Source organism: Numenius arquata, chromosome 8 (genome assembly GCF_964106895.1).
Source record: "Numenius arquata chromosome 8, bNumArq3.hap1.1, whole genome shotgun sequence".
NCBI classification, from domain to species: domain Eukaryota; kingdom Metazoa; phylum Chordata; class Aves; order Charadriiformes; family Scolopacidae; genus Numenius; species Numenius arquata.
In genome coordinates, this window is record NC_133583.1 from 31,490,284 (window position 1) to 31,503,398 (window position 13,115).

At 42.8% G+C, this 13,115-nt stretch overlaps 1 protein-coding gene across 2 annotated transcripts in view; it reads left to right on the top strand.

Moving 5' to 3' along the window:
• The window catches only part of RASAL2 (RAS protein activator like 2), a 133,756-nt gene that overhangs the window by 14,640 nt on the left and 106,001 nt on the right, over positions 1-13,115 (top strand). Inside the window, exons 2-3 of one of the 2 annotated variants that reach the window (XM_074151239.1) lie at positions 532-555; positions 9,955-10,082. In XM_074151239.1, coding sequence (XP_074007340.1) covers positions 532-555; positions 9,955-10,082 — 152 coding nt within the window. The remainder of the gene's footprint in view (positions 1-531; positions 556-9,954; positions 10,083-13,115) is intronic. The other variant, XM_074151240.1, reaches the window with a different exon arrangement.

Sequence of the window (13,115 nt, forward strand, 5' to 3'; positions counted from 1 at the left end):
CATGAAAACCACCACACACGGGGAGGGTTGTTTTTGGAGACCACAGAGGTTGTGTTTCTGTAGAGGTAGGTTTAAGGGAAGGGAAGTTCAGCAATCCTGCCATTGCTCTGAGAGATTAAGTTTATGGGCTGAGACTGTTCAGATCAGTGACAATGAATCTATTGGTTTTCTTGAAGGAAAGCCAAAGAGGAATGCTTCTAAAAGAAACATCCTGCATGGTGTAATTCAAACTGCATGTGAAAGCCTGAAAGACGCTGTGTTTGTTTTTCAGTTGTTCATCTTGAACTTGTTGTGGTCACTATCTCATCACCTTGTCTGTTCCTGTGGCTTGTTCTTGTCTCCACAGAAATGCTCCTCTACCTTTGCTCTTCCCATACCTCCCTCCTTGGCGGAAGGCAGCGAAAGGGTCGTTTCTCTCTTAAAACCGGTCTGTGACAGATGAATGTCAGCTGGTTGATGCCTCGTTGGCAAGGGTAGGGGGGTGAAGCTGTCTGTAGGGGCAGAACCTTTGGGAATGGTTATTTTGCCAAGATCTGTGCAGTGCTTGTGTTACACGTATGCTTAGCTTTGACCGCAAATACACCAGTACGTTTTTGTGCACCTGAAAATTGTGCAGGAACTGAGCAGAGTTTGCTTTTAAGCTGTTGGTTGTTTTGGTTTTTTTTTTTTTACAGCTGCCCTTGACCAAGATCCTTTTTAAGTTCAGGGTGCTTTTCCTCTAGTCTTCTTCCTTCACTGCTGCAAAAAATAAAGAATTAGGAGGTAAGAGCCCAGTCCGGTGCTGAAGAGACTGTAAGATGGAGATTAGGGGCTGGTGAGAGCAAGCATTCCAGAGAAAAGAACAGGGGGTAGGGTATAGAGCTGGGTAAGAAAAGGTCCATGCATAAATTAAGAGGAGAAACTGCATTTTTTTTTTCTCCCATGAATGATTAACTTTTCTGCTATTCTCCATCTTCCGCTTCCTAAACCTCTCACGAAATCCTCTCCTTGCTTTGGGGAGAAGTGTCACTTGAGAATCTTCTCCAAACTTGGCAGCTATGTAATAGGGGCATGTAATCTTTTATAATCCTCTCTACAGGTTTGTAATAACCATTTCTGTTTTGAGATTCCAAAGCGTTTTGTAGGCCAAGTGAGACTTTAATTGTGAGAGAAAAATGTACTTAATATTCAGGAGCCAAAGATGAGTGGTCCTGGGCAGGGGACGAGAACTGAATAAGAAGGAAAGGAAAACCTGCTTAGTATTGTAGGGAGGCTCACGGCGATGGCTTTGAGCAACTGCGGGCTATTTGAAATCCTAGGTATCCTGGGAACCAAATTGGTTTTTAGAGATCGCAGCTTCTGTTGCGGTGATGTCATGAGATTTACGAGGCTGCACAATGAGCTGCTTGTTTGCGGGCGCAGACGGGGAGCTGGGCTGAGCGTGAAGCGCACCTGCCTGTTTTGTAAGGTCCCCACCTTGATTGGGTTGTGTTCTCCGGTTCCACTTGTTGAGCTGCGAAGCGCGCAGCTGATTGCGTGATTTGAGGTTGCTGGCACCGATCCATTCAAGAAGGTGCTGATGCCTCTCCCTCCCTACAGACACATCTTTCACGCTGTCTCTCGTGAACCTGGCTGGGTACAGACCATGAGAACAGGGATGGAGAGAGAGGCGCAGCTGAGGAAAGCGAGGATCAATTACCCTTTGTACGTTTAGCAATCGACTATGCAGCACGTAAGAAGCTTAGAGGAGCTCAGCAGCGTTCAAAGCTAATTGGCAGCTTTAAACTGCTATTAAGAGCTCCCAACACCTTTTGCTCAGAGAAGCTGCAGAGTGACAGCGAGCTGGTGCAACTTTCTGCTTTCTAAGCAGAATTACCATGCCAGGCCAATTTTAGCTTCATGCCTAATTTTTTACTTCTCCTGTTAGCTCCTTAGCTCTCATTTTTTAGGGCTTTGCAAGAAAGCTCAAGACTGTTGGCACACTCAGCATCTGCTCGCTAAACGACTCGTAAGATTATAAGACTTGCGGTTTCTTTTTTGGAACAACTCCATGATTTTCCCTTTTGAAAAGAAAATCTCGGTGAAACAGCTCACACGGTTGTGGCCTAACTGAATTTGTGCTCTTGAGCTTCCACGGAGCGCTTGGGTAGCGGGAACACTGAGCCCTTTTAGCAAATATTGGGTGTTGAGGGTGGTAAATGTGTTAGCACAGGTCTTGGGAAAGGTTTGGTTTTTTGAATTGCATGTCTTATGGGGAAATGGGAAGGGAAATCTTGGCTGATCTCTACTGAAGTCACAGCCTTGGTGTGAAAACTCCTGAGCTTTTGATAGGCAAAGTGGCGACGTTGCAAGTACGGGGCAGATGTACTGACTCAGGACCAAGTTAAATTGGCAGAGCTGTCTGGGAGCTCAGCTGGGGGAGTGAGCCTGCTGTACCTTGCTCGCTGCCGACTGCCTCTTGTACAAACAAGTCAAATCTCTCCTAGGGAAGGAATGAAGGGGTGGGAATGATGTCAGCAACAGAGAGAGGAGGCAGCAAGAGCTCATCCTTCTGGGAGATGCCAAGTTCGTTGAACAGTAGCATTCTGTATTTTGTCTCCAGCTGGTTGCAAAGGAGACAGCACTTGGCTGGTATTCACTCACCTGATGGTTTAGCCCTTCCCACATAAAAATTGTTCCTTACCTTTTCTCTTTCTTTTTTTTTTTTTTTTTTTTTTAATGCAGAAAATCTGTAGGAAATTTAAGAATCTGTCTGGTAGCTCTGGTAGTGGATGAAATGTTGATGTCCACTCTTCCAACTTTAAAGGTTAGTCTTGCTTTCTCTGTGTTAAGGTGGGACTGATGCTTGTGAGAAATTCAGAGCGGAAAGGTAAGCCTTCTCCCGCCCCATCACAGGTGTCATCAAAGCTTTCTAGCAGCTGGTGGAAAAAAAAAAGCTGTGCCCTTGTCTGTTTAAAGAGATGCACTGTCCTCATTCAGAGAGGGGAAAAGAACCTCAAAGCCACTACATTCAGGCTTCTTATCTCTAAATTCTAAGAGATTCCTTCACCTGTAGTTGGCATACTGATGATGGTAGGGAAATGGAGACACACACAATAAGCATAAAAATTGCCACAATGATATTTCTATGAGGGTATAGGGGATGAAAACTGCACCCAACTGAACAGTTTTTATGTGAGTATGTCTGTGCCTGATGAGGTTCTCCAGTGGGATAATGGAAAACCGGTTTTTAAACTCCGCCTGATCACTGTGACTCAATAAGAGTAGTGGAAAGTTAATAGGTTAGATTGGCAAGATTGGCCTATACTAGAAAAATTAAAGTTGTTGTGAAGAATTCGTGTTACAGTGCCAGATGCGTTGGAATCTGAGAAAGTCATGGTGCTGGTCATGGCTTCTTCCAGCTTCTAAAATACCATTTTCACCTACTTAAACCTTTTATGGCTTTGTTCTGTGTAAAATGAATTTTCCAGGTAGTGTTTTGGCTGTAACCAGTTGGGGTGAGAGCTTCAGAGATCACTGAAATCGGATGGTTTGACTAAGCTTTCTTTACCTCCTACCCACAATATTAGGTTTCCATACAAGAATTCGGTTATCGTTGCACACAGCTGCTGGAGGAGACCAACTGGATTCAGCTGAATTGAGGGCTAGTCGTTGCACGTGTAATGAAGTTTGTTGAGTGTGGCTATTAAATATAACAGAAATAATTCACGCTAGATACTTCTGTAATAACATCCTACATAAATAGCGTGCCTCTCATCCCAAAGGATCTGCTGGTGCTTTCTACGCTTAAAATAACACCTGCTTCACCAGAGAGATCTGTTGCTGACCACGACAATGTAGGTACCTCTTAACTGAAATGGGGCTCTGCCACACAGTGATTTAGAGGGGCAAGTGAGCAATGCCGTATCTCACAGTAGCTACAAGAAGCTTCTTAGAAAACCTACAGTCATTGCCCATGTTGTGATTTGAAATAAAATAGCAGGGTTAATGGTTTTATTTCTATAAAGTGTACTGGTCATATCTCTAAGTGTGGTGTGATTCAGAGAAGAATTGATCAACCCTAAAAGTGTCATGTTTTCTCTGTAGCATGTGAGTCTCTGCGTTACCACACACAGTGTGTGCTGAATTTTCTTTATTGTATTATATGATTAGTCATGAGCGTTGTATGTTCTGTGTTGGGACATTGCGGTGGTTGTCTGTACAGACTTGGAGGATGAGTGGATTTGTGCACCATGATTGGTTTTCTTTGAGGAGTTGTTTCTGATAGTGCCTGTCTACAGTCCTGCTTGGATCACAAACCATTGTGTATGGCTGGTAGTTAGTTTGAGAAATAAGAAATGTAAACAAAAGCTATATATATCAACATGAGAGAAAGTGGAAGTTGTCTTGATTGTGCTTTTCCTAGCAGACTCTCAGTAACTGACCTCTGTCGTCATCTGCTCTGTGTAAATGTTGAGAGATTGTCCCTCTTTTAGCTGAGCCAGGGTTACTCCAGCACCTGTACCTGCTCTCAGGGCAGCTGTGCTTGAATCCTCTGTTTTAAATCCAGATCCTGCAGATCTTCATCTGAATGTCACACAGCTGTCTGAAATAGTTGCAGGCATACACAGCTGTATGTCACATAACCATGCTGTTGCTGTTTATTTTCACTCGCATTAGTGACTTCTTTTGCAGAAATCCTGCCTTGTTACAAGGTGCAGGTTTAAGGGAGCAAAACGCGTTGAGACATGATGTATTTCCCTCGCTGCCATACCTTCCTCTTGAATCGTGAGCTTCATCAGCTTTCAGAGACAGTTTAAGTTTAGTGAAGGGCTTTTAATTGCCATTTGTCGCAAGTTTCATGTCAATAGTAAGACTTGAAGTTTCAGCTTCTGTTCAAGGGCTCGATAAAGATTCAAACTGATGATTATTGTAACTGGACTGCGTACTCAGGCCCAGCTGGGTAGGTTGGGGTACTGAGAAGCTCTCAGATGACAGCGTTTACCTAAACTTCTCTGAGTCCTGTCTCTACAGTAAGTACAGAAAACGCCATGGAAACATTGGGCATGTAAACCTGTTGTCAAAAGGTGTTAGGGCTCCTACTAATCTCTCTTCAGGGGAAAAAAAAATACTCCTCCTGCGTACAAACTTGGCCACTATGTTAGTTACTCAGCTGCTTGGCAGCTCCTTGTTGGAAATACTAGGAACAGAATACGACCCCAGTAAAGCTGATGAAAATTTAGCAAGTAAGCCCTTGATTTCACCATAGGAAGAGTGTGGTTCAGAAAAGGAGCTTTGACACATGCCAGGAGTGCTCTTGTCATCACTGGGATGGAGGTTTATTTTTGTGTTTTTATTGATGGTGGCTAGAGAATGCTTTTTGGCAAAGAGACTGAAGGTGTGAATTTACCTTTAATGTAGTTTTGTTGGCCTGATTTCTGCTAATTCTGTCCTTTTCACTAGCTCTGAAGAGAAGGTGCTGCTCTTCTGGTTGTAGAAAAACTGTTGGGGGACTAAATGACACTGTAACGCTAGTCCTCTCTGGGAAGTAATTTTCGGATTCTGCCCATTGCTTGCTTTTCGGAAAGTATTCTCTACTTGCAAATGCATTTGGAATTTAAAAAAAAAAAAAGAAAGAATTGTTGCATACTTGCAATGGAAGATTCAGAAATGTTCCCATCTGATAGCATTAGTACTACTCCCTAAACACTACTAAACCGCCGTCAGTTTTCATAAAATGTCTTACCCTCTCTGTGGGGATCAACTTGACACTGGCTGCTTCTTTCCTTGTTCCCTCACCCTGCACCAGTCAACACTTTTTTTGGTTGTTACGTGGTTATGGCATAACTGTTTTTCCTCTCTCTCTCTCTTCCCCTCCCCCCCCTTTTTTTTTTTTTAAATAAGGGCTGTAGTTAAAGAATAATAAGGTGCAAGTTGTCATTTGGCTAAGAGAAAGGGAGCTTTGTGGATATTTATAACATGCCTAATGGCATTTCAGAGCCCCGAGGAAAAACAACGGGCTTCAAATCTTCAGCTACCTCGGATGTGGCAGGCGGGCAGCAATGGGGAGGATGTACTGAGAAGGGGATTTTTTCCAAGCTGTTACTTAACTGATATTAGCATTTGAAGGCACATAAGGCATGACCTTTAATCCTGTGTGTAGACTAACTGATCTCCTTGCTTGAATGCTTCATTGTAATGATGCAGAATGGAAAGGATTGCATTAGGCCAGAGAAAGAAATCTTCTGTCACCAGAACTTGCGTATTTAGGTGTGTGGCTGCACAAGCCCATCCCACACGTAACATCTGCAAACTCAGAGCGTTCAGACGCACCTCTCTCTGCAAAATTACATGCATCGGTGAGTTACCCTCCAAAGCACAAGCCTTCCTGCATGAGCTGATAGATAGTGGCCCCAAAGCAAAAAAGAATGGCTCTGACTTTCAGTCTTCCCCAAAAGTGTAAATGCTCCTGCTTACGCATGGACTTTTTGCCACTCGCTTCCATAGTGATTCAAACAGTGGTGGTAAATTAGTTTTATGGGGCATTAGTGGAAGGGGTTGGTGGGTTTTATTACATTCACGTGAAAAGTTGGAGCCAAGAATGTAAAATGAAAACTGAAGATGAAGAGCACCGGAAAGCCAAACGGGGTTTGTGAATCGCCCGGGTGTATATGTGATACTGTGTAAAGTCCCAAAGAGTCTTCAGTCTAAACTGGTAACATACTTCAGAATAAGTTTTGAAGTTACAGCTGTTATGAGAGGCTCCGAAGAGGTCAACCGTGCAGGAAGGCTAGCAGAGAAATAATTACAGAGGTGGTACAAATGTACCAAAGATGCACCAAAGCTACACTGTGATTTATTTTTTTTTTCCCAGCTGCTTTTCTTGCAATGTGTATTCAGCTTCCGTCTGTTTTGCGAGATGGGGTTGCAGTGTCAGCCTTGGGGAGAGGACTGAAGTTCCGGGATCTGATGCATTGCAAAAACAGCTTGCAACGGCTCCTCTTTGTTGAAGGGAGCGCTTGGTCAGCCTGCAGGGGTGGTGGGGCTGTGTCCCAACGTGTTCAAAAGGATACCAATGCAAACACCAAATATTAATGCTGTGATGTTCTCTAGTGGTGATTGACAGCTCCAGACAACGAGATGGCATGTTACTCTGCCAGCAGGCTGTGAAAAGCTGTTCTGACGTAGCCAACCCACTTGGCAGCAGAGTCGTGGCTGGCCCGCAGAGCCTGATGACTCAGTTTAGTCCTGGAGTTGTTATTGCAGTGGAAGAAGTCGTTCTGTTCTTTAATTCCTTTGTGCAGCCCATAGATCAGTTGGATGGTATCCTGCCAAGGCCTGTAGTTAGTAGAAATTATAATGCAAAAGTCTTTTGGGGCTGGGTGAGTCGTGACTGTAGATTCTGCATTGGAGCTAATAATCCAGAACAGTTTTCTTTTGCCACGAGAAGGTCTACGGGCACTTCAAAACATAGTTTACTTGGTTGTCAGTCGGCATAGCAGCTGGAGGCACTCTCTTGCTGCTAGCCCACCCACGTGAGCAGGACAGGGCACGTCTGTCTGCATCCTTTTTTTTCCCCTTGGTGATGTATCATGTGCTTTCATCACCCAAGAGATGAGATCCCCAGAGCTCTGGTCTTCATGTTTCTGTTCCATACACATGCGAGGGGCCCGTGGCTTCATCCTCCTCGCTCGTCCTCCTTCTGTCAGCTCGTTGCTCATAGGTTTGTCTTGCTTAGGTGTGGGTTCATGTGCTGCTGTTTGGGAAACCAAGGTCTGAGCAGGAGTAACAGTGGTTTTGTTTTGCATCTGGTTAGGTTTTTGGTGGTACACAATGATAAATGTGAGTTGATGTTGTGCCAAAAATCTGCCTGGAGGGTTAATGTCCGTAAGATGGACAGATACTTAAATTGTGAGAGAGTCTGTTGTGCTCCAACAGTTTGCACAAATGCACTTCTCCTTCACAGAGATTGTGTTTAATTTATGCTTATCTATAAGTAGAGTTTTGGGCAATTTCGAGGTACACAGCGTTGCTTGTCACGATTGGAAACCGAGCTTTGTTAGGAGAGGTAACAGTGTGGAGCCTGATTTTGAATCTCAGCTTCTTTCCTGAATGATCTCATCTGAAATTAAGGGAGCAAAGGTGCATTTCTTTATTATTCAGGAGCCATGCAATCCTCTTCTTTTCCAGTTTGTGTATTTCAAGCATTCTTCTAAATGATCACAAAAATCCTACTGCAAGGTGAGGTTGAACTAGGTACTGAAAGCCGGTTTTCAAGTCAACTCTCTAGCTTTAGAAGTTGACACGTTCCTTTCAGTGTGGAGAGAAAGTTGTTATTTTGTGCAGGAAAAGAGCATGAAGACGTCTCAGCTTTTTTAATAATTAGGTGGGATTTGGCATACACAGGGTCTGCAAGGAGTGAAGTCCAGTTGGAGGGGTTCATCACTCAGCCCTTGTGTTTGGACTTGCCCTCTCTCCCTCTCGGCTGGGAAGGTGGTGGGTGTTTGAGGATTCACTGGCCTCTAGTGGTGAAGCTGGGTGAAGCTACAAGAAGCATCTGTGCCTAGCGCTGTGCAAGCACTGTGTGGGGGATATATGGACTAAAGGGAAGCTAACGTTACAGAACGCTTTGGTTTCGAACACTCATTTTGCCTAACGGGCTCCTAAAATAGTTGAAGGAGGTCCTGGACTGCTACGCAGCAAGCCCTTGGCAATATCGTGATTTTTGCAGTGTCTGTTTGAAGTCACTTAGAGGTGGTTCAGGGATTTCGGGGAATCTACAGTGTAGACATTGAGAATGGCAGATTTTTAGATCGGTGCAAGTAAAGTCGTATAAAATTAGAGTGCAAGATAAAACCAAAACTTAATGTTACAAACCAACCAGAACTTAATCTCAGAACTTTAGAGAAAGATGACTTGAAACTGTTTTCTAAGTTTGTGTAAATGGCTCTGTTGCATACATCCCTTCTTCTATTATTCATATAGCATTTCTGTCTCCTGTAAAGAGATTTTTGTAAGTTGACTGCACGCTTGAATTTCTAGGGTGGCCTTCTTTGCACCCAGTCTTCTCGTAGCACTGACAGCATACCTTGCTGCTCCACGGCTTTCTCCGCTTCTGAGCTGGGCTGCTTGGCAGTGAAGTCTGTGTCTGTCTGCTATGCCTCTTTGTGTGCTTTCCTTTCCCAGTCTCAGAGAGAAAACCTCTTGGTAGTGAGAGGCACAATGATATGTAGCTCAGGCCTGAGGGACTTAAGGGAAACTGATTTTAAAATAATTTTAAAAGATCAGCACTCTGAGCCAAACAAAGTGGATTTTGGGTTTTTGTGGATTTTTTGTTTGGTTTTTTGTTGTTTGTTTGTTTGTTTTTAATTATTATTATTTTGTTTGAGTTTTTGTCACTATATTGACTATGGCTCAATAAAAATGCTGGAAGACTCCTATTTGTCACATGCTAATCAAATAGCTTCCCTACCAAAAGATGCTTGCAAGCCCTTCTCAATTAAATGCCTGTTCCTTTGAATTTTTCCCTCCCTTCTTCGAGCCTGCCTTCCTTGATCCCCATTTTCAGTCCTGTATCTCTCTATCCTTTGTCTCAAATGATCTAGTTTATTAAGATTTAGGGTACATTCAGGGCCCTACCCATTTATTTAACCACATTTTTGAGAAGGGAATGGAGGGAAGATGAAGTTTGCATGAGAGCTCTTGGTCTTTTCTTTTGATTATATTTCAGTCTTTGACAAAGACATTTAAATTCATCTCAGCGTTGCCATTTTTGTAAGTCATGCGATAGATAAATAAGTATTCATAGTGTACCTTACATAGCGTTTCACACGGGTGCCTCCCAGGATTAGCATTTTGCCTTTTAATATGCTGAAACAGGCACTGCCTAGTACAGATTGCAGTTTTGGTTCGCGTCAAGCTGCAGAACCTCAAAAGCAAAGAAGGTGGTTAATGACACATGCTAATGATTCTGGCATCGTGGTTTTCTGTTCGCAGATGTGAAAGGACCACCTACACACAGACTGTCCTGCGGCCAGTCCCCCTACACTGAAACGACAACATGGGAGAGGAAATACTGCATCCTGACAGACAGTCAGCTGGTGCTGCTCAACAGGGAGAAAGAGGTGAGAGAAACTCATCTCGGCTGCTCGGGATTTACCTTTTGGCCTTTAATGGTAAAACAAGAAGGTGGCTTTTTTCATCTCCCCTTTATTTTGTCCATGAGTTTAGCGAAAGGTGGGAAAAGGGGAGCTAACCTATTTTGCATACGGATGGCATGGCACGCAGTTATAATCCAGCTGGCCCAGATGCTGGTTGCATGGAAGAGGTGACAGCAAACTGTGTGCATCCAAAACTCCCTCCTGGAGTTTTACAGCCTGCGTTTAAGTCTGCCACTATATCTTCCTGTGTTATTGCTGCTTTTAATGGTAGTTAAAGCCACCACAGCTATGTAGACCTACCTCCTTCTGTCAGTGCAGACATAGAGGTAGGGAAAAGTGCAGTAAAGGTAGGGAAAAATGGGTTGGTTTTCGCTTGTTTTGGAGTGCTGGGCAGAGAAGGTGTGTGCAACCTTCGCACTATACAGTCATCCTTGCTGTAGTCACAAGGTAAATTGATTGAGGCAAAGGTTTGCCCTTTCTCTTGCTAAGTGCAGCAAGGAAGATTGAGTGCCCCTTGGCAAGGTTACTCAAAGCTATGGCAACCATCTTTGCTTTAATTACAAAATTACTGTGTTTGTGGGGTGTGTGTATGTGTGTATAAATAGCATGTAGTACTTGGCATTGTGCCTTGCCATAAAGGTGATGTCAGTACGGTTAAAGAATAGGCATGTTTTAGTTGATTGAAACACTGAACAAACAAATGCTGTTAAGTCCCTTCTCCTAGACTACGCCATGATATGTTTTATCTTGTGATATTTGATGTCTAGAGACTGCCATGAATACATGAGCTTTAGAAGCATTTGATAATGCTCCTGGGTTTGTTTGTTTAATTATTCTTCTGTAGATTTACCCTGTTTAAAAATAAATATTTCAGGAGGAGCTATAAAATAGGAATGTTTCCAGATTGCTGAAATAGATTTGATTACATATAAATGCCCATGAGTCTAATACCATGGTTTACTACATTTGGAGATGACCTGAATTTTTGTTTGTTTTTTTTTTTTTTTTTCTTTTGAAGCTTCTGTGTATGGCTGTGTACAGGCTGAGAGTATTAAGATCTGTTCCTGATGTAGCACTAAATATTATTCATCTTCGGCTACGATCAAGTTTATTTACAAGGGCTTAAATATTTCCTTGCAAAGAGAGAGTAGGAGGACATGGTTTAGAGAAGGACTTGAGTTATGAGAAGGGGAAAAACATCAATGCTAATGCGCAGGAGAGGTGATCAAACACAGGGAAAATAGAAGGCCCGTATTGTGATGTTTGTTTACTGTGTAATTCTTTTTCTAGTCTGACAGGACTGTCACCTAAAGAATTAAAGTATACACTGAAGAAACTTAAAGACATGTGAGAATTATTCCTAAAACTGCACTGTACCAGCACAGCTGGGCTAAAAGGATGCATCTCATTAAAGACATGTAATTGAAAACAACACTGGCTCATATCACAAATAATTATCTGAAGGTGGTAATCATGCACTTACGGGTTCTTAATTTCTCCTACCACATACAGTTAAAAGCATTTTGCTGGGAGTAAGATGAGTCTTTTGCTTAGATCCTGAGAATTAAATATGGAAAGTCTTATGTATCACAGTGTATTAAGTCGTTATATACTATGTTTAAATACGCTCTGTTTTTTTTGTCAGAAGCTGGAGAAATTCACTATCAGGCTATACAGAGCCTGGGATTTAAGTATAGCAGTTACCCAGAAAATCGAGCAGTAGAGTAAATCTTTGTGCATGCTCTCCAAGGAGCCTGCCTGCACTATCAGAATGAGAAATAACTTGTTTGGGGAAGTGCTGCATGCAGATGGGCCAAGCAGACGTGCCTTTGGTGCAGGTGTGACTCCACATGCTGATAATGCGATTTCTTTCAGAAGCTAGTAGCTGGAGTCAGATTTGCCATTCTGATCTTAAAGTAATTTGGGACTACTTTAAGTGAAAGGAAAAAGGGAACTCCTTGCAGAGTCATGAGTACCCTGTAGGAAAATAAAAGGTTGTTTTAATCTAGCTTCTGAGTCTGTACACATGGCAATGTACTTACGAGCCCTTAAAGAAAATCAAAACATATAGGAGTAGAACTGCTAGTTAAGAGAGAGGCACAGAGCTGATACTCTGGATTTGCACCTTTTTCTGTTTTTTCTGAAATAGAAGTATCCCTTGTAGCTTTCATAAGAAAGGGAAGGGGGAGGCGACTCAGTTAAATTTTACTTGGCAAGTCATTCAGAGTTAAAAGAGGCTCTATGAAATGTGATCTGGAAGGAAGAGTGAACAAAGGCCTTAGGCAGCAGTGGGGAGAGATGCTTGGGAAGAGCATAATGATTGAAAAGTATGTAGGAGGGGGATTGAAAAAAGCCCATGGGTGGGACCACAGGTACAGGGAGCCTGAGCAAAAGACCAGGTGAACGAGGAAAAGGGAGGTTACTTAGAGAAGAAAATGGAAGATGATGCTTAGGGTAAAAGTATTGGAAAGGTAATGCTGGAGGAGGTTTTTTAATAACCTGAAATGAAGTGAGAGAGGCAACAGGAAGCTGAAGATGGAGAGTTTCCTGTTCTGAACATGAAAATTGCTGATAGAGTCGGTAGGTCACAATTTCTTTGGACTGCTGAAGAGGATCCTAGAAACAATGTGAGGGACAATGATACCCCATCAGTAAGGGGGTGGGTGTGAGGGAAGGAGGAAGAGATGTTAACAGCAGAGTGCCCTTGCAGCTGAAAAGGAGCACTTGCATCATTGCAAGGCTGGTGTAATTTGAAAACTACAAGTCTGAAGCATCTCATTTTATTCTCTGTGCATCTGCTTTGTTACTTCATGCAATAAAAATCCAAGAAGCTTAGCCTGTGTGAAATTGTAAGGGAACAGAAATGTTTGATGTTTATAATACTTTGTAAAATCATTTAGCGAGTATGTATGTCAAAGCCAAAAAGTAGGAAAACATACGAAATGCAAACAGGTAAATGAAAGATATCTTAATTGTTTAAGGTATAATGCTAAGTTT